This window comes from Danio aesculapii, chromosome 5, assembly GCF_903798145.1.
Source record: "Danio aesculapii chromosome 5, fDanAes4.1, whole genome shotgun sequence".
Lineage (NCBI taxonomy): Eukaryota > Metazoa > Chordata > Actinopteri > Cypriniformes > Danionidae > Danio > Danio aesculapii.
The window spans coordinates 54,369,609-54,392,388 of NC_079439.1; the positions used below are offsets into that span (position 1 = coordinate 54,369,609).

General features: G+C 34.9%; 1 protein-coding gene across 2 annotated transcripts in view; it reads right to left on the reverse strand.

Moving 5' to 3' along the window:
- The window catches only part of mctp1a (multiple C2 domains, transmembrane 1a), a 336,941-nt gene extending 319,205 nt beyond the window's left edge, over nucleotides 1-17,736 (reverse strand). For both annotated transcript variants that reach the window (XM_056458476.1, XM_056458475.1), the window contains exon 1: nucleotides 16,886-17,736. In XM_056458476.1, coding sequence (XP_056314451.1) covers nucleotides 16,886-17,533 — 648 coding nt within the window. In that variant the 5' untranslated portion in view covers nucleotides 17,534-17,736. The remainder of the gene's footprint in view (nucleotides 1-16,885) is intronic.
- Nucleotides 17,737-22,780: the final 5,044 nt, after the last annotated feature.

Genomic DNA, 22,780 nt, shown 5'->3' on the forward strand with positions numbered 1-22,780 from the left:
GTTTTCTTATGCAATTTTTTGTGCATTGAACTGATAAGCTTAAATCAGTCTTGAGTGTTTGTAGATGATTAAAGTGAATGTAACACTTTATTTTGATGGTCCATTTGAGTATTAGTAGACTGTCTACTTAATATCTGTTGATACTGCTCCTTCAACATGCATTTAACTGACTATAAGAAACTTTGCAAGTACCTGTAACCATTGACTATAATACTTGTTTTCACAACTATGGAGGTGTCACAATCACCAGCGACCTAATCCTGGCCGCTCACATGTTAAAATCCGCCGGTATATTGACTACAAGATCCAGTCATGTACCGCTCACGTGCACCTGTTCCTCATACTCACGGCTGGGAGCTGCTCACAAACTTTTACAAGTACTATTTATACAGCGCACACACACCCATCAGTGCTGAGTCTTGTTATACAATTTGTAGTTTTTTAGGGATCTGTGTGTTTACCAGCGATCTGCTAGGATTAGATCGCTGTTGAATGTGACAAGAAGTCAATGGTTACAGGTTTTCAGCATTCTTCAGAATAACTTCATCAGAATAAAGAAACTTATAAAGGTCCGGAACCTGAATAATCCTTTTAAACTTGATTTATTGCAATGTTGTACTGTTCATATTTAGAACACTTGGGAAAATAAACGGTATCACTTTATTTTTATGGTCCCACTAGGACAGTTACATGCTAACTAATTCTCTTAAGAATATTAGTAGACCATAAGATTGGGGTTTTGGATAGAGTTAGTGAAAGTTGACATGTACTTGCAGACAGTCTATTTATACTCTATTGAGAATTAGTCAGCATGTTGTAGCAATAGAACTTATAGTCAACATAATGTGCAATAAGAACCATCAAAATAAAGTGATACCAAATAAATGTGATTAAAAATTAACTGTTCTTGCTTTTTCTCACATTGTTTAGGCATTAAGTGCATCCTTTAATACATTTACTCAAGGGAATGTGCAATTGGTGACTTGTACTATAGTTTGTAGTGTAGTAATTTTCACTTTAAGGTATCTGTTCTCCACACTCAAGTATGGGTTCCAGTTCATCAAATATTGCAATAAACAGAACATACAGTCCTCACTGCATGCCTTTTGATGATGACCCAAACTATTGAATGATTGTATTTAATGTGTGTTTAGTCTACATTTCAACATGATTGGATTATTCTTGTCAATGGCTATCAAACATGTGCCTGAAGATCATCACCCTGGATGTGCTCTAGCTTGTGTTACACAAACAGTGTAATATGGGCGGTTGTAAAACCAAGTGGAGCGTCTCATCCATCCACACAACTACTAATTGATGTCCAGTCTGCCTGAATAGTTTATATGGATTGCATTTGCCTCTATGCAAACATTCTCAGCCCTGTGCAAATGAGATTTCACACAGCAGTGAACAGGCCTGCACGCAACCAGCATTTAATTATACTATATGTAGACAGCTGATATACTATTTAGCTTAAGAGTGTCTTCTCTTTCATTGCCTTTTTTAATTAAAGTAAATCCCATGTAAAAGGTATTCTTGAAAAATTGCTTTTGTGTAATTTTGAGAAAGTGAGAAGAGGACCTCATACAACTTGACCCAAAAACACTGCAATAAATTTACAACCACTATCAGCATGTGGGCATTAAAGATACAGATTAAATTCATGCTTTTACAGCTACTATTTATCATTCAGAGCCCACAGTTTCCCCAATTTTACAAGAATGAAGGTCATTAAAGTAATACATGTTTGCCTGATCAACTTTTTGTCTCATCAAAAAAATAGTCTTTAACTCACATTGCAGCCACAAAACCAAGATGACATTGAGTACATTTTCATGGACACCAATATTTCTATTTTAATGCGATCAAGACCATACTCTGATTAAGAGTCCACCATGTAAACAGTGATTTTTTTTATTAATTTAATCTGATTAAGGTCATAAAAGAGCTAAACAGAAATCGGACTAAGACATGTGGAGTATGCAGATTTTAGTTGAATTCTTAAAGCACTGTACAGGCAGGTAAACACCACAATCAAACTATTACCGTTGTGTAAGATTTTTCTCCGTGCTTTGTGACAGGATAGTCCATACACTATTCTCTGTACTGATATCGAGTCATTGAGGAACCACAGACACATACACTGCAAAATGCCCATATGGAGTGCGGTATGAAATTCCATAAAAACAACAGTCTTCCAGCAGTTCATACTCGCATCCATAATCTCGTTTGGCACAGGGCCATGCATGAAATGTTCCTGAATGAAGTGAAAGTGCCAAACTGCAGTAAAAGCCAACAAAAATAAATTGAAACACCCGAAATTACAGAAAACGTGGATAGCGTGGTGACGCAATGACATTAGTTGTTTAATTAGTTGTTTATGTGCTATACCATGTAAAACTTAATTAATTATTCATAAATAATTCATTCACCGCTGCCTATGATGACGATGCCATCGACCATCGCAATGTTTCACATTAGACATCGTACAATGCCAAATTGGTCGACATCGCCCAACCCAATTTGCAATATAAGATTTTTACAATATCAAGCAACCCTAATTACAAGTAATAAAAAGCAATATTCCCAAAGGTTTCCTCCACCGCAGCCTGACTTCTAACATAAACAAGTTATCAAACACTGTAAGTATGACTCTCATATCGAAATCCTACATTAAATGTGCTACTGAATTACCCCATTCTGCCACAAATTCTGTCACCCATGAGCAGTTTTCAAAATGTAATTATTTCCTGCAAATAACACCACATTCACAGCTTCGACAAAACAATGAGCAAATCCCGATCTACACTACAGCAGACAAACACACCCACCCCCACACACACACACAATAGCTTGGCTTTAACACTTACACACTCCATAATGGATTGATATGCTCTTCTAAAACAGACCGCAGTTCTGATGACAAAGGTAGAAATCCAAAAAACACGTTATCCATTAGGTCTTCAAAATGCCAACTGAACACAACTAGCCATCACTTTCTTTTATAGAATACAGCTCATGCACATTCATTAATCTATTTTAAGACATATTCACATGAAAAGCATTGTGTGTGTGTGTGTTTTCATACAGCCTTATTTGCAATTGCATTTAGATCACCTCTTCTTCATAACTGCCATTGAACTGCAAATGTTCCCGCTGAATTAACATGTTAAAGCATTTAATAAAGAGCCGCCTTTATATTGTAAACATTCACTCTCCACCTGTTCTTTTTTTTTTCAACACGCTGGCCTGTACCATACACCAGACATCAAATTAGTCATATGTAGCTTTAAATTGTTTTCTTCAATGCAGAATAAGCCAAGAAAGCCTTTCATGTTGTAATTTGTAAGTCACTGTTTGATAAAAATGAAAGCATGGGGAAAGAAATGGTTGTATAGAACAGGTAATTCATGTGCTTTCAACAGACCAACAAAAGAACAGCTCTGCACAGACTAGTAAATAGGCCTGTCACAATAATCAATATATCGACTTATCGTGCAATACCTGGAGATGACCTCAATGTTTTTTTGCTAATGCAATATATATTTACAAATTCACAAATAGCGTTAAAGCTATTTTACAATGACATTTACGTTCTACCACACTGGTGTCAAGGTTTATAATTACCTAATAGTATGTATAATAGGACATTTACCTTTTTTAACAGCAAATTATAGAATCTAAATAACCTTAAGAATGATAGGCATTTTGCAGTTTATGGATATTTGTATTATTATGCAAATAATGATTGTATAATCAGTGGCATAAAATCATCTCAAAATGACAATAATATTGCTTATTGCAACAATTTCTGTGACAATATATCGCACAACAAGAATTCCTTATCGTGACAGGCCTACTAGTAAACATATACATTACAAAGAAAACAAGACATTGTTTTCAACAAAGAATTTACATAATAATTTTAATTAAATAACACTGCAAATAGCACAGACAGCAACGAAAATGTGTTTTTGTGACGAAAATGTGAAATTGTATAGATTGTTTATTAGATTTTATGGAGATGCACTTCCACTGCAGAATCATCCCAGTCTGATCTAACATTATAAATTCTTTCCAAATATAAATATTATGTCATCTGGTAAAATTGTATTAATATTGCAGCATATATCGCAAAATAAAAAATATCACAATGATATCAATTTTTCCAATATCGTGCAGCCCTACTATATGTAATGAATTAATATTACTTAGTAGATAAATGAATAGACTGTATAGAACATCTTAAAATAAAGTGTAACCTTAATATCTTACACAAACATTAATGGCATGAAAATAAATAAAAAAAGGAGACAATTCAAATAACAAAACTGAAACACAATAACATTTGACTTGAAAGAAAATTACCCAAAAATCAAGATGTAGATAAACCTTTCTTTCAAACCAGTGTTTTGTTTTAGTCTTATCTACTACAGCCCCATCTCATCAAATAAAACAACAACAACTACATTTCAGATAACAACCTTACACAGTCTACAGTATAGATCTAGAGAAACCCCTGAGTCATTCAAGTTTGTCCATCTATCTCATTCGGTCAGGTCATGAGGATATTCCTGCATTATTTGTGCTCCAGGTGATAGAAATACTACAGTGTGAGGCCAAGCGGGCTCAGAGCAATTGTTCTACTGATATTGTGTCTTTTGCACATTTGAAATTATTTCCTATGAGCCCCAGAGACAGGATGTTGATAGAAAACTCTGATGGTTAAGAGCATTCACACTGATGATCAAGTCACAAGTAAACCCAACCTATTGTGGTTTACCATCTTTGTGTCAGGAAATGAATCTCGAACGCAGAAAATAAACCGACTGATGGGAGTTGTTACTCATAGTACATTGAAACCTTTGTGACAAAAGAACAGCACTGCTAAAGCTAAGCCAGCACTGTTTATTGCAACCATTGAAATTTAAAAGCTTGATGTATAAATCAGACTAATGAAAGAAAAACATTCTCAGACCACTGCAGCTCTTCTGATCAAAAAGCAAAAAACAAAAATGAAGGTAGCCTACATGTAGTAGTGAAGATTCATTAGCATTTGAGAGACCTGCTGTAGCATTAGCATGTGTGTCAAAACATCAGAGATGATGTAGCTTTAGAGAAACTGTATTAGGCTATAAAATTAATATTGCTCAGCCATGAGTAAATTAATAAAGATTTTTTACTTGTGCTTTTTTCAAAAATGTGGAAAATGAAATATAAAATGGCATTTGAAGTTAAAATATTTACACAGTTCCTCAAGCAAGCTAAATTGTAGTTAATCCCAATATCAGCACCGCGTAAATGAGCAATATCGAACGAGTAGCAGTGCGATATTGCTATATATCAGCACTGGTGGGGGGCGTGAATTGCCTAAGTGTCCCACCAGTGATTATATACAGCCATATTGCACTGCTACTTGTGTGATATTGCGTTTATACAACAGTTTAACGGCATAATCGTGCCTAAAACTGCATAAAACTGCAATATCTATTGGTCAAAAAATTTACATTATACAATAAAATGTAAACATAAAATAACAGAAAAAGTTGAGGGATGACTGTTTGGGTGTACAGCAGTAGCCTTACACATTAAAAGCACTATATTAAACATTCATAAACACTGAAGCTGAGCAGGGCTGCGCCCATTCGGTACCTGGATGGGAGACCACATGGGAAAGCTAGGTTGCTGCCGGAAGTGGTGTTAGTGAGGCCAGCAATGGGCGCCCACGCTGCGGTCTGTGTGGGTCCTAATGCCCCAGTATAGTGAAGGGGACTCTATACTGCTTAGTGAGTGCCGTCTTTTGGATGAGACGTTAAACTGAGGTCCTGATTCTCTGTGGTCATTAAAAATCCCAGGATGTCCTTCAAAAAAGTGTGGGGGTTAACCCCAGCATCCTGGCCAAAATCTGCCCACTGGTCTCTGTCCATCATGGCCTCCTAACCCTCCCCATATCATAATTGGCCTAATCACTCTGTCTCCACTTCACCAATCAGCTGGTGTGTGGTGTGCGGTCTGACGCAAGATGGCTGCCGTTACGTCATCCAGGTGAATCCAGCTGCACACTGGTGGTGGATGAGGAGATTCCCCCCTATATGTAAAGCGCTTTGAGTGCCCAGAAAAGCGCTATATAAAAAAGGAATTATTATTATTATTATTAATTGATTAATTAATTCATTCATTCATTCATTCATCCATCCATTCATCCATTCATTACTTGTTTTTGACGATAACTTATTTTATGAATGCAACAAGCTCACACACCCCATACGAGATGCAGGTCACAGGGCATCAAAATTAGGTAAAAAGATGACCGCACACTCTCTGAATAAGTTTCTTAGCAACGTTTGAGCCACCAATTACCTTTTTCAATGTATGCATTCTTGCATGGTATAGAGAGCTATAAATACACAATTACTCACAGCTGTAAACAATTTCAATCCAACCTAACTAATTAACCTTGAAAGACAATAATATGAACATTAAGAAAATGACACACTCCTCCACTTCACTTTTTCACAACATTAAATTCACTTTTCCAATATTGACATATCAATATGGCACACTGCATCAAGCATTTGGTGTATTTTAAAGTTTTTATTTATGTATCCAATAAGCCTCCCTCCCTCTAAGGCACCTTCTCAATTCCTATCTAATGAAGAGAGGTAATTGGTTAAAATCAATAAAGTGTGCAGCTAATGTATAATTTACTATGATAGTCTGTAGTATATATTTTTTTGAGTTCTTGTCTTGTTTTTCCAACATATCCATTAATTATGGCAATGTAATAGGGTACATAATTATAATTATTTTACTATTTATAATCCCTTTCATGAGAATAGATATAGGTTTACCTGTGTGAAGATGTTTAAATGTTGTATAATGATATCTGTAAATACACTGACTACATGGAGGCTACCAAATTTTACAACACAATGCCGTAAGTTAATGAGTCTCACGATACAATTAACAACCATGAATAAATCACAAGATTAAAACCAGCCATAAGTCACAATTTCTGTTAAAATACACATTCACACAACTGATAATAAATGAAGATAGCACTGCAGAAAAACTCAATCTGTAAAATAACACAAAATATTCTAATATCTAATTCACTTTTGTAAAATAATTTACATGGGCAACCTAGAAAATTCCACTTTAAACTTTAAAGTCACTTTATTAAACCTGCAGAGCTAAATTTTCTATATTTTAAACTCATGAATCACAAGCTACCGACAATTTCTGTTAAAATATGCATTGACACATCTTATTAACTTTATTTAACATTGTAACATTTTTTTGTAACACTGTAAAATTTAGATTTGTCAAAACCACCAGTTTATGATTTGGTCAAAGCAAGAAAGTAACTGGAAATCAGCCATTATATATGATGGCGAAGAGAGCTTAACATGCTGCAATTTAAGAAAACCAGCCTAGGTTCATTTTGAAAAAGTACCCCTATGTACATTTCTGGAGAGCGCCAAATACATCCTAAGAGGTACGTTTTTTGCGAATGTTCTTGCAAATCCACCAGAGGCCGCTGTCGACTGACTGATTTACTGACTGAATGACTGACTGACTGACTAGCTGACTGACCAACCAATTGACAGACCCACCCTCCTTCTTCCCTTAACCTAACCAACAGTGTTTTCAAAAGCACCAAGGTCAACTCCTCTCTGCGTCTTAAGTCCGCCAACATACATGACGTGCTAACTGGACAAACTGGTAACAGTGGGAAAGCCGTCCATACAAATGTAAGCAATCAGCTGGTAAGCAAGAAAAGGAAAGGCACCGTCCCATAGCATTCGTTTTAAAGACAAAATACGTACTTCTGGCTACATAATTCGCTATCTCCAGAAACGTATTTAAAACGTATTTAAGGCAACGTTTTCAGAATGAGCCTATGCATTTTCTCACAATATAAACAATTTACCAAAACGTGCTACATTTGCTCATAACACTTTCAAATCTCACAATTTTGGGGTCCACTTGAACCATTTCCATTGTATTCTGATGTTTTTGCAAGTGTTGTGAGAAATTTTAGCGCGTTTTCTTAATTGTTGCGATGTGAGAAAATGCAATGTGTTTTTTAAATGTGTCTGCGTTGTGACGATTTGCAGTATTTGTAGTAGTTTTGTATTTGTAGATTTGCTAGCGCTTTTTGTAATTGTACATGTTTTCTTAAATCGCAGCATGTTAAACTCTCTCGGCCACCATACTTATAGCCACAATCAATATTCCCTAAATGTCTCCACCAATATAGTCCATTAGGACTGAATGAAAATAGTGAAATGAAAAACATCCCATTTGCTGTACATAGAGGCATAAGTGGATGATTTAATCAAAATTGTATTGCCTTAAGCTTAGTATAGCCCTTTTTTTACACAGATCTACCAACTACCTATAGCATTATTTCAATAACAAATGTTGTGAGCGCAGTATTACAAGTCGAGATCGCATTCATTTAATACACAATAAATGCGCTATATAAATACACATTACATTACATTACATTAATACGAGCATGTGATCCTCAAAATTCACTTACCTTTTAATACGTTTTAGTGCGATTATAACCCACTATTTAAAAAAAGACTGAATGTTTTAAATGAGAAGCCGGGATGAATTTTGGTGTGGCGCCCCGCCACGGAGGAATGAATTTAGCGGAAACTATGCATATATATAACTACTTGTATGAACCTAAATGGACAGCCTTAATCATTAAAGACTATGCAGCCCTGACACTTTTACAACAAGTCAGCATTTTAGCAAAAATTATTGTTGTCTGAGAGCCAAAAGTATTGGCTGCAAGGTGCAGAAACCATCATGATGAGGTAATAAAAATGTGATGACGCGACACAACAGCTGTAACGCTTGCCTTGTACACACACTTCACTTATGACCTTATGTAATCTGCTTTGCTCCAAACAGAAATCAAACAGATAGATATCTCTATAATTCATGAGAAATAAGCTCCATATCTGTTACATTTTCAAAACGAACAGCACGGAGAAGAAGCTCAGTTTGACAGTCAGGTAATATATAATTGGTATAGAGGAAAAGATATGGTGGAGGGTTTAATTATGGATCAGGCTAAATGGGTCACTGATTCTTTCACTGCCTTCACTGAACTTCTCGAACCCACATACTGTATCATATTTCATGCACTGATTTGGATCTTTCCATTAAAGTCTCCATATGAGAAACCTATGGAGAAAGCAATATGAACCTTGTATCCCGAGGCAATGGTGGACTCTAGTTACTGAGGCAAGAATCCTGTATTGAAATAATTCTGTGCCTGTATATTACTGATAAATGCTTGTTTGCCTATCTGGGTTTCCATGCACAGACCTGAAAGTCATTTTCATATTGTTTGCTATCAGATTTTTCACCCTTTCGCAGATTTACTGGTTTTGATCTAATCAGGTCAAGCTAAATGTCCATATAGTCTGATTTGTTCACGATTCAGTTTAATTTTGACATTCACTCACTATGAACTGCATGCAGTGGTTTCACACTATAAAAACCAAAAGAGTGGTTGTTGATGTGGATATTTAGACTGTATTTGCCATACCGTCCATTTTTCTCATATAATTTATCAGCAAGGAAGAGCTGGATACACCACTGGTACATGTAATTTAATCTAAGAGATTACATTTAAATGTATAAAACGTACAGTCAAAATAAAGTTGAGAGTATGTATTGTTATACTGTATACTAGTAGTTATTCATTACATACTTGTAGGCTGCTTATTTTTTTAGGCATAAGGAGGCTTACCAATTTTTTGATGCACTGCCTGACCAAAGTCTTGTCGCCTATCCAAGTTTTAAAAACAACAAATAATAACTTGACTTCTAGATGATCATTTGGTATCAGAAGTGGCTTATATGAAAGGCAAAGGCCTCTAGATTATGCTTATTTTACCAGAGTAAAATATGATCATGCCTTGATTTTTAATTATTTAATTAGGACAGTAAGGTCTGACGTTGTCTTGTCTAGTCTTGTTACTTAACAGAAATTATGTACACATTATAGAATATAAAAGAGCAATATGTAAGAGCAATGGATGCAGTGGAAAAAGAATGAATATTGTGTATGACTCCTATGAGCTTGGAGGACTGCATCCATTGCTCTTACAACTGGGATCGAGGACAAGACTTTTGTCAGGTAGTGTACATGCTTAACCAAAACTAGTTGACTTTAGAAACTAGCTAATGTTAACAAAGATGAATAAACTCTGTAATAAATGCATTGATTTGTGTGTGTTTACATTAGTAAATGCACAAGGGCAGAGAAGAAACTTATATGCTAAAAATGCAATACTTTAAATAGTACTGTTGATAAGAGAATTGCTTTGATATTGCTTTGATATTGCTTTCTCTTGCTTTTCTATTGTCTGAAATATAGCGTTGTTGCTTAGTAGAACACCTGACACCTTTCTTAATCCTGCACAGAAGTAATTTTCTAAACTTTATCAAGTCCTGTTTATGCTACTGAGCTCATACACTGTTAATAAAATATTCACTTTGTGACTACTGATTTATGGTTAATTTTTTTTCCAGTTAATTAAAATTTGCCTGAAGGTGATAATGCCTACAAGGTGAGTGTCACCCTACGCAGGCACAGAGAAAGCAGAGGCTTGGATTCAGGGAAGCAGATTTACTGCCTTTACAAAAAACAACCTCTTGATACTAGAGCAAAGAATTAAAAAACACAAAGTCAGAACTCCATGACTTAGTATATAACTTAGAAGCAACTGAAAAAAGAGGGTACAGTATAATAAAGAGGAATAAATTGATTAATTATCAGAAAACATATCAGCACACACTAGAATGTAATGGATCACAGTTGATCTGTGATTCATACAGATCACAACCCGCGGTTCGGAACACATAACTCGCGATTAATACATTTTTACTTGTAGATTAATCCTAAATATGTAACGATCACAGAGAGATCGCCTCTCACATCATTCAAATAACATGCATGAAAGCATTTAGGCTTTCCTGTAAAATATAATGATGACGGAAGAAGTCTTGGTAGGTTATTCGAGATGTGGTGGGTTTCTTAGGTTATTAAAGGTGTTTTTCTTTCACTAGTTTAGCCTGCATTAATGCATTTAGTGTAAGCTGCACGATTAATCATTAAAAGATTGGGATCCCAACACCCACGCAACATAAATTATAAACGATGGTGATTTGCAAATGTTTATTAATCCTTTGAATCACTGCATTCAAATCTGTGTTTGAAAAAATGCAAAAAATTAAGAAAGAGATTCAATCTTTATTCTTTTGAGTTAGTTATGAAGTTACTAACAGTCAAATAACACAGAAGTACTGGGATAACAGTTTATAGTTTAGATAAAAGCACTGATGTTCATGGTAAAGATTAAAATCACCGTCATACTCATTTAACTTGACGCTTAAAAAATGAAAGTTGTAGGCAGCAATTACATTTTTTAACCAAAAGCTGCCAACAACCAGCCTTCAAAAATACGCAACTGAATAATTCTTCAAAAATGATCCATCTAGCAATGAAACATGAAGTTTTATGAGTGATTAACTGAATCCTTTATTAAAAATGAAACTAAAAATAAATATGGGTTGTACAACACTGTAACACTGAATTTTTCACAATACTAAACATTTTACCATTTATTTTTATTCAGCTGATAATTTCTTCATTTTATTTGTAATAAAATTACAGGTTCTATGTTTTGTTTGTTGAAACCTTTGTAATAAATGGAAAGAACATTAAATTTTTCTCCTCCCTTTTATGGCTGATCCGAAAAATGGTCCGATTCGTGACTAAAAAACCATTATGTGATCCGAACCGTGTGATTTGTGATCCGTTACACCACTAGCACACACGAGGAAGGAGACTAAAGCAAACAGGAACTAAACACACAGAAAAACACACAAAATAAGAGTCCACAGCTCTTACAGTGAGCTGACCAGCGCCATAAAAAAAAGCATCATTTTTAACTTTTTCAGGGAAGTTTATATACTTTCAGCTTACTAACTTTTCCTAGTTGTGCCTGAATTTGCAGATAAGACATGTTCCGCCATTTGCTTTGTAGCGTATGACTGCTTCATTAAGACAGATGGTGTCATTTCATACCTCATTTATATGTGAAGTCCGTTAAACCACAAGAGCTGCTAAGTGTTATTAACATCACCAATAAAGGGTTTCATAAGAAACAAAAAAAAACTGTTACTATCCAACCTTTCTTTTAGGATACAATTGCAAAGAAACAGAAAAACAACTCAACTCATATTTACATGAGTGCAGTAATCTATATGTCAAACTGTGAGAGAACTCTTACTATACAAAGGTTTTCTTCTGTTGAGACGTGCAGGGTCTTCTCAGGAAAGTTTGAGAGTCACACTTGCAAAATGTGTGAGTGTCAAACTAATTCTCATTTCTTTAAAAAAAAAACACACTTTATAAGAAAAAAGGGTTTGGTAAGACATAGCAAGGTTACATTTGCTGACATTAGTTAACTAAATCAGTGGCGCAGTAGGTAGTGCTGTCGCCTCACAGCAAGAAGGTCACTGGTTAGAGCCTCGGCTGGGTCAGTTGACGTTTCTGTGTGGAGTTTGCATGTTCTCCCTGCGTTTGCGTGGGTTTCCTCCGGGTACTCCAGTTTCCCCCACAGTCCAAAGACATGCGGTACAGGTGAACTGGGTAAGCTAAATTTTCCATAGTGTATGTATGTGTGCAAATAAGTGTGCATGGGTGTCCCCAGTTTTCCCAGTGTAAAACATATGCTGGATAAGTTGGCGGTTAATTCCGCTGTGGAGAACCCAGATTAATACAGGGACTAAGCCAAAGAGAAAATTAATGAATAGTTAACTAAATCATCAAATAAGTAATATTCATTCATTCATTTTCCTTCAGCTTAGTCCAGAATTTATCAGGGGTCACCACAGCGGAATGAACCGCCAACTATTTCATCATATGTTTTACGCAGCGGATGCCCTTCCAGCTGCAACCCAGTACTGAGAAACACCCATACACTCTCACACTCAAGCGTAGTGTATGATCAAGTGCAGCCTTCATGTGACTGACGCAAACCTCTCAAAAAAATGTAACTACACGTCACGACGACGTATAGAGCGAGCTCTGTGATCGGTCAGCATGGCAGCGTTGTGCAAATGTGGGCCATGCAGAGAGGGCAAAAAATAAATAAATAAAAGTATCATTCATTAATCGTAATCGAGTTAAAATGTTTAATTAATCGATTTTGATTTTAGGCCAAATCGCCCAGTCCTAATGCAAACTTCACACAGAAATGTCAACTTTCTTGCTGTGCTAACCACTGAGCCACCGTGCCGGCCCTTAAATAGGAATTAATATTAGTTAGTTAATAAATACATCATTAAAATCAAAGGTTGTTTGTTAACATGAAAATATTAACTAACTAACTTTACCAAAAGTTAATAAATGCTATGAAAAACATGTTTATGTTAATATTGTATGTTAATAAATGGGGTTTTATTGTAAAGTGTTGTTTATACAAGTTAAAATGATTAAACAATATGAACAATAGTATTCTGAATATTTCTAAACATCCACTGTCAAATATGCAAGGTTCAGTTGAAGTGACTTCTACAAACTTTTAAAAAGGTGATTTAAAGTGATAGCTCGTCCAAAAATGAAAATTTTGTCATTATTTAGTTTAGTTTAAACTTTATTGTGTGTTCTGCTTGGCACAGAAATTAAATTTGTCTTTAACACTGGTAACATACAATACCGGTCAATAGTTTGGGGTCAGTATGATTTTTAAATGTTTTAAAATAAGCTTCTTCTGCTCAACTCCATTTAATTAATCAACAATACAGTAAAAATTGTAAAATTGTGAAATGCTATTGCACTATAAAATAACTGTTCAAAAGTAGTTTATAATTTCACTTAATCATTTATTCCAGTGATTTTGAAGATGAACTTTCAGCTTCACAACTCCAGTCTTCAGTCACATGATCCTTCAGAAATCACTCTAATATTAATTAATATTAATATTATTATTAATGATAATAGTAATAAAAGCAATAATAAATGGAGTAATATTTTAATTTGAAACTACATACAATAAGAAAGCCATTATAAAAAATAAAAAATAAAAAAAACGACCCTAAACTTTTGACCGGTAGTGTACATAAAACAATACAACAATCACATAATACCAACACTCATCAAGATGACCGCATGAATTAAAAAATTAAAAACATATTAGCCCCATACATATTACTGCAGATCATTCTTAACAACCGCACCGTTCACATTAAACAGTGATTAGAGTTAATACAACTGCAATTGGAATAAATGACTTTTTATAAGCATTTCTTTTGGCTCTAGGAATTTTAACCTACATGGTAACATTTCAAAAGCTGAGTGAATGAAGGGGATGTGTATTATCTTTACAAATCGCAATTGCTGTTTTTTCCATTAAGGAGTCAAATAAGAACTGCAGCGAATGTTGTTTGTAAACAGTTATCTTTTTTGCCTGAGATAATTTACTATCAAACTTCAGTTTGTCAATAATTTGACCTAAATACTTAAAAATTGAGACCTACTCTACTATTTTGGTTTATAAAATTTAGTATCTGCTACTCTTGTTTGACTCCCCAGACATAGCTTTTTTGTTTTTCCAATATTAAGATGTAATGAACTTTTGTCAATCTGTGATGCTGTTAATACAGTATATTTAAAATGTAAGGTGCTATTCATTTCTTCCTGACAGAAAACCAATGCCAGATCATTGGCTTATTTTATAAGAGCAAGATTATCTTCATTTGATCCTCATGTGGTTCCATACCTTCATCAGTTTCCTTTTTCTGTTGAACACAATAGAAGTTAAAAAACTGTAACAATTGACTTATTAAAGTAGGAAGAACTAAAGTCAATGGTTAAAGCTTTCCAACATGTTTCACAATAACTTATTTTGTGTTTAACAAAAAAAAAGAAACTCAAACCGGTTTTCAACAAGTGAGGGGTGAGTAAATGATGACAGAATTTTCAGTTTTGGGTGAAATCTTGGTGAAGTTTGTTCCTCGCCACTATGGCCACTGGCTTGCATGGTTTGGGACTTGTGGAGCTGCGCATCGATAGATTTACTCTTCAGTGTTTGGACTTTCACAGTGAAAATAAAACCACACTGAACTGAACTAAACTGAACTTCAACTCTGAAAACTGGACTGACACATTTTCAATTGACTAGAACTTCTATGTCAAGCTGCCTTTACACAATCTACATTTTAAAAGCACTATAGATATAAAGATGAATTAAATTAAATTAAATTAAATTAAATTAAATTAAATTAAATTTAATTTAATTTAATTTAATTTAATTTAATTTAATTTAATTTAATTTAATTTAATTTAACTATCCTTTTCAGTCATGGGACATTTAATAGCATTAGACATTTACACATCACCCTGGTGAAAGGGGTGGTTCTTTTTTTCTCAAAATGTAGATCTTTTTGCAGTTATGCGACTTATTTTCTATTTAATTCTGATGTACATGCTGCAATATAGTGTGAATAAAGCACATTTTTTGCTGGATTAGCATGTCTGATGGTCACACTTTTTGATGTACCAAAAACATTTTCTAAAGATTTAGAATAAAGAAATATTAAAAATAGCCAACTTATTTTAGGCTACTTTATGATATCACTAGAAGATTAAAAAAAGTAATTTGTTAAAGTTTTATATTCAAAACTGTGGCCTATTGTCATTTATTAGGCAAAAAACTAACTGGCCAGCACATTCAACATTCCTCAGTCTCAGAATTTGTCCATTTTAATAATAAATAAATAAATAAATACATAAATAAATAAATAATTAAAGAGCTTCACCATTTTTCTAGCTTCTCTTGTAAAAAAAGTACATTTAAAGTTTCATGTATAACAACAATAGCCTAATTAGAATTAATAGATTAATTGCTTTTGGTGCTTCACATCTTTTTATTGGTCATTTTTTCTTTGAAGTACAGTATAAGGTCGAAGATTTAGAATAAGTTACTTATAACATGTTTTCTTTATAACAACAATACAGTGAAAGTTGACTTGCATCAGATAATTCTTGGTCATAAAGCTTTTTTCGGTGGGTTATTTTGATAATTTATGATGGCATAACAGTCAAAATAGGACAAATTAGCTCATGTATGGAACAATACTGGACCTTTGTCAGTGTGGGAGGTGGGTCTACTACTCAATTAAATTAAATCTGTTCCAAACTGTGTTTGTAGTGCACTATTTATTTATTTTTTTATAAAATTTAAATCTAAATAATTTAAAATTTAAATCTAAATAATCTAAAATAAATATTTAGGAACACAAATCTGAGAGTTGTTGTGGAAACAACAGCGATGAACTCTACATGTCTCTCTGTCAATTTGAACTTATAAGGGGAAACTACTTGATGTGTCCACCATAAATCACTGTTAAAAGAGATTGCAAAAAATGTCTGAGAAAAGAGAAGTTAGTTGATAAAAAGAATAGCATAAATACTATCTGGAACCATGCAGTGTGTAGTGTGACATAATGTGAGTGATAATTGTGAGATACTGTAATAATGCACTGTAAACCTCTAACTTACTCTACTACTTCATTTGTACACAAAAGAGGAAGAACCACCACACATTGACAGATCAGTCAACACGTTTAATGTCAACTGCTGACTAAACCCATAATAACCCATAACCTAAATAAAGATGACAAGACAATATTCAATTTTCAGATCAGTAAATGAAGAGACATTTTGGTTAAACTTGATATAACACGAAGCAGAAATGTGAAGATGGGTCGATCTTCACGCAGAAAAAAGCACACACTCGGGTCACTTTCTGATCACCTTGTGTTTTAAAATCACTTTCACTCTTACCAGGTCACTGGCGTTTTTGGCAAGCTCGTCCTCGCTAGATGCTGCCGAATCCACCACCAGCTTCTCGAAGCACGACGAGCCCAAGGACGAGCTCTTCTGCTGGGACATCGCCAGATGGGAGATCAGCAGCTTCGGGCTCCCATGCGCGGATACGGAAATCTCCGGTTTACTGACTGAAGCTCCATCAGTAACGGCCAGCGGTGAGATCCCGAGCCCTTTAGCGGCGCTGGAGTCCGGCTCCTCGCACAGGGTCCTGGCGCCTGCGAAAGCCGGAGGAGTTGAGCAGCACAGATTGGGCTGTGAGGACGAGAAGACCCGGTCCAGGACCTGTTTCTTCTTTCTTTTAAACATCCACAAGCCGCTTTCTTTTTTAGCATCCGCGCTGCGTCTTTCGGACCCCAGTTTGGGGCTCAAAAACGGTTTGGTCTTCTCTTGGAAATTCCTCCACATTCTCCTCTGGTAGGACGATGACTGTGGGTCTTTGGAGCTTTCATCCTTGTGTTTCTCCTCCATAGTTGCCGTCCAGCAGCAGCAGCGGCGACAGCAGGCTGTAAGCGCGCGGAGCGCCAGAGACACTGTAGCGCGCGGGCGAGCGCACAGGAGCGCGTGCTCTTGATCGCCAATGACACTCAGGCACTTAAAACACATTCACTTTATCACGATATATTTGTCGACACATGCGACACAATCTAGAGTGTTTTCACAGCTCCTTAACATTTAAGTCTGCAACGATATACGGTATTATCTGTCAAATTGTTTGTATGTTTTAATAAAAGAGCTCAGTGTGGTCAAATTTGAAGAATAGCCACGGACGAGGATGACATGAGAAATAAACGTGAGTGTGCATCTGATTCACTCTTTAATGACTTAATGGCCTGACAGTAACCTAAGAAAAAGCCAGTACACCAATATATAATTGCAGAATTGAAAGATACGCCTCCCTCTGGTGAAAGCCCGTCATTAAAAGGAATTTGGTGAGTGTATGAATGACATTACATTGCATAATGTGTAATAGTCCTATACAATCCATTTGAGATACTAACTTGTGCGTGTATTGCTGTAAACGTGCTGCTAATAATAGCAGATGCAGCACTGGAAGGATTTGTCGTGACTAGGCAAAACAATTCAGTATTACACATACAAACAGACAACGTCATCAGTGTGTTACAAATACACACCAAAAATAATGCAGTAAATATTACAGAAATGCAAATACATGAACTTTAGTGGTAGGGAAAAATCTGAAAAAACTTAAAATTAAATAAATAAATAAATAAAATAACATTAAAAATTATTTTAAAGTGCATTTTTCTTATAGTCTACTGGGTAACTTAAGAGTTAATAAGTTGACAGGCTTAAACTGTATAAATTTCATATTCTTTTCATTATTATTCCTAACAGCTGCCACAAAAATAGAATTTCTATTGATTTAACAGTAAAGGCAGAGCCAAGACTATACCACCCACAAGCAACCCACTCATGTGTCTTAACAACCGCACATAGAATTTCAAAATTATTTAATTATATAAGGTTGTGCCAGTTGTTGTGGCATCTCTCTAAACTTCCACACATATTTTTTTAAATGTTATAATATCGGGCGATGCTGTGGTGCAGTTACACCTCACAGCAAGAAGGTTGCTGGTTTGAGCCTCGGCTGGGTCAGTTGGCATTTCTGTATGGAGTTTGCATGTTCTCCCCACGTTTGCGTGGGTTTGCTCCGGTTTCCCAACACAAGTCCAAAGATTTGAAAGAATCAGGTAAGCTAAATTGGTTGTAGTGCATGCGTGTGACTGAGTGTGTATGGATGTTTCCCAGTGATGGGTTGCAGCTAAAAGGGTATTACTTTATGTTCATTTGAATGTGCAAATATATATAGCAGCATATATAGCAGCATTTGGACAAGTGCAAATATAGCAGCATTTGGACAACATAATGTACTTTTGAGGCCTTTTTAGTCGAGAATGTAGTTGTTTAGATTACAACTAATCAGTTTATTTATAAGGATAGTGCCTATTTAAAAATATTTATAATTTTTTAAATATTAAAATATTTCAAATATTTATAAAAATATTAAGAAAGTACTTCCTAATACAAAAGGGTTTTGAGACTCTCCTTGTTTGATTTTCTTTTTTATATGTACACTATTGTGCCGTTGAAATGTTGTATAAACGCAACATCACACTTGTAGCAGTGCAATATGGCTGTATATCAGCACTGGTGGGACACTAAGGCACTCGGCCTGGGGCCATGCCAATGCTGATATACAGCCATATCGCACTGTTATTCGTGTGATATTGCTTATATATATATATAAAAAGTAGACCTTTCAAAATTACTCAAGAGTAGTGAGTAATGAGTATTATGCTGTAAAAAGCTGATGCATTTACATGTAATTTGTACATTCTGTAGTGCATTTAGTTATTGCCCAGCAGGCACACAACGTTATAAGACATTAATATTAGGTTTGATTTAGGTTGTGATGTCAGGTGACCAAAATTCAATGTCTAAGGACAACATTATTTTGATGTCCAATAACATCAAGTGACATATTTGGTTGATTTTTGGTTGTGTTGGAAAGTGACTAAAATTCAACGTCGAGCCAACATCTTACAACGTCATATTGACGTCAAATACTGACATTTATAGGTCAGATATGGCAACCAAAATCTAACGTCTGATAGACGTCGTAGTGGTAAAGTCCACACAACGTCAAGTTGTAACATCATTAGACGTTGATATTTGGTTGATTTCAGGTTGGACGTTGGACATTGATGTTGGCCTTACGTTGGGTTTTGACGTCAACCCAATTTTCATTTTTAAAGAAAATGCAACATCTCCACGACGTTGGAGTACAATTTCAATCTGATGTCATGTTGACGTCTTGTGCCTGCTAGGTGTAGGTGCTAAGGCCATTTCGGTCTTCATACAGTAAACATCCATCATCTTCTCATCAGTGACATGTCTCTGAGTCAATAAGTGTAAAGATTTTGGACATCTTCTTGAACACTTATAATGCTTCCAAACAGTTTGCTGCAATTATAAATCGCCCATGTCCTGAAGTTGTTCAGTATGATGCGATTTACCTGTTTGCTTCTATGTGCGATTTGATTGGACAGGAATCACAGGACTGAATTTTCTAATACCATAAACAAGAAAAAATAAAGTAGTGACTGCAGGTTGAAGTAGTGGAGTAAATGTACCAATACTGCATTAAAATGTACTCAAGGGAAAGTAAAAGTACACATTTTTAAAATTACTTAGTAAATTACAACTCCTGAGGAAAAACTACTCAATTACAGTAGTTTGAGTATTTGTAATTAGTTACTTTACACCACTGTATAAACTATTAGAGTTAATATCTTTAGTCAGATTGATTGATGTAAGCTGAGATTAATACAAATGTTTATTTGGTTCAACTGAAAACATTAAGGCAATTGTTTTACAGTGTAAACAGTGGACTAAAAACCAACAGAAATTGAGGAAACTGCTGTTGTTGGTCTGGGAAGATGAAGTTTTGTATGAACTGGTTGACAGCATTTTCCAGGAGACCACAGTCATTAAAAAGTATTAATAGTTGTGTAAATATTGTCAAACTTATCTGAATTATTTTTGCTAATTTTAATCAATTGATATATCTTTCCATCAATGCTATCTGATATTATGAAGATGAATTTGTTCTTAAATCTTTTAACCACCAATAACCGATGTATTGTTATCATTTCTATAGTGAATAAACTGTGATGATGTGAGAAATGTTGCAGGTCTTTTAGTTTGACTGATATTGATTAGAATGTATCAGCCTGCACATTAAAACATTACTTTACAAATTCCCCCCACTGTGACCACTTTGCTTCGAAACATGGGAATACGGAGTACTATTGCATAATGAATGTGTTACAAATTACAGAATGGAAATCATTACTGGCACTCTGGTTTGAAAATCTCTTGAGAATGAATAAAAAGTCTAAGATGTCTGACTTCTACAGCATCTCAATACTTAATTATGTTCTTATCGAATTATAGCATATTTATAGGCCATCATCCTCCTGAAACCAAATCATCTTTTGTAGAGTGAGTTAAATAGTTAAAATCTCTTTATATTTAGAGAAGTAGATCAAAGTTTTAATACTTTATATATTTTATAATACCGTATATTCAAATAGTCTAAGCTGTCAAGTACAAAATGACACACCTCTGTTAGAGAATTCCATGGGGTAACTAAGAGATCAGAATAAACAAACATATCACAGACTACAGAGAAACAGCTCACAAGTAAGTACAGATTGACTTTGCAATGAATTGCATTTATTTTTATGTATGTTGAGCGTAAAAAAGTAGATCAGCGCTTTGTGAAATACTCAGGTCAGGTCTGATACCAGCTCATCTGCCAGATTCAAGTCACATAAACTCAATGTTTCCCAGAGAGGTGGTTGGGGGTCAAATATATTTTGTTAAACTATTAGAATTACCAAAATTTAACCATAACTCACAGAAGATTAAAATAGTAGTTTTTATTAGTAAAAAGCAACAACATGCAAATGAAAAGCCATCCGCCTTTAAATTATTATTTTTTTTATAGGATTGTGTGTTTATGTTAGATTAACAACACAGCACTAGCGTCAGCTGCAACAGACTGATTTTATAGCACCAGGTCAAACTTTCTGACTCCTTAATGGCAATCAAATATATTTAAAACAACTGAACATTGAGAATGATCTCTGATTGGCAGTCTCCAAAATTAAACCAAGAATAGACTTGTGCTGAAAACATTGTGTCCAGCAGTCTCTGTAGTTGAAGTTAATATATAAATTAAAAATGTAATAAATTACTGTATAAATGATATTGTTGTTAGACTGTTGCACTTTTTTGTGTTGTCAATATGCTCGTGTTTATCAGGGCCTATTGTTGTGTGCGCAACATTTGTGTATTTATAACCACCTCTGAGTAATTTGGGGGTCGCGAGTCACTGGAATTGTTATTTTAGGGGTCTCGGACTGAAAAATTTGGGAATTCCAGACTTGAATCTTCTTTCTAACTCCTCTGATGCTCACATTGAAGTTGATTGAAGATTGAAGAAATCTGTCTTGACCATGTCTACAAGGCCTAAATGCATTAAGTTGCTGCAATGTGATTGGCTGATTAGATTGTTTGCATTAACTTTGTACACTTTTAATGATTTTTAATGATTTACCCTAAATACACAGAGTAAGTTAAATGGTGTTGTAAATATAAGTACAGTATTTTTGCTGTAATTGTTTTACAGTAAATTACTGGAAAACTGCTGCCAGTCAGTTAATGTACAGTAGGGTTGTAGATAGGGGTTGTCAGAAAAAAAGTCTATATTAAAAACAAACATTTCTATTCATAAATGAGTAATAAAAAATATTATGTTTTTATGTTGTCTCCACAGTCCCTCCAAAACTTTTAGCGTTCTATGAGTTTCTAGTAGTATTCATTTATTCAACTATGGTGAACACATGGAGAATAAAGGCTCTTGCATTTGCACTTCTTTATTCTTCCCATAGTGCACGACAAAACAGAATTCTGTGCGACTGCCACAAGGGGGCATATTGTCCGAATGTTGTGTGCAGTGGAAAGGCGGCTTACGTCATACAGAGTGTTTTTTTATTTTTATTTCTTTTTTTATTTAGAAAAACATATAACTGGTCAGTTTAAGATATTCCATAAAACACTTATGATCGCCCTTATGTTTCCCTTTTCAATTTAAGGGTGTTGCATAAAATAATAAAGTAGTTTTAATTTAATAAGTGATATTTCTTTGCTGCGTCCTTCTTGTTGTTTCAATAACGCATAATAATCTTTACACCACATTAAAGACACAGCAGCCAGTAACTTTTAGTTGTCGAGAGTTTTTGTCAAGATTAAAAGGTGTGT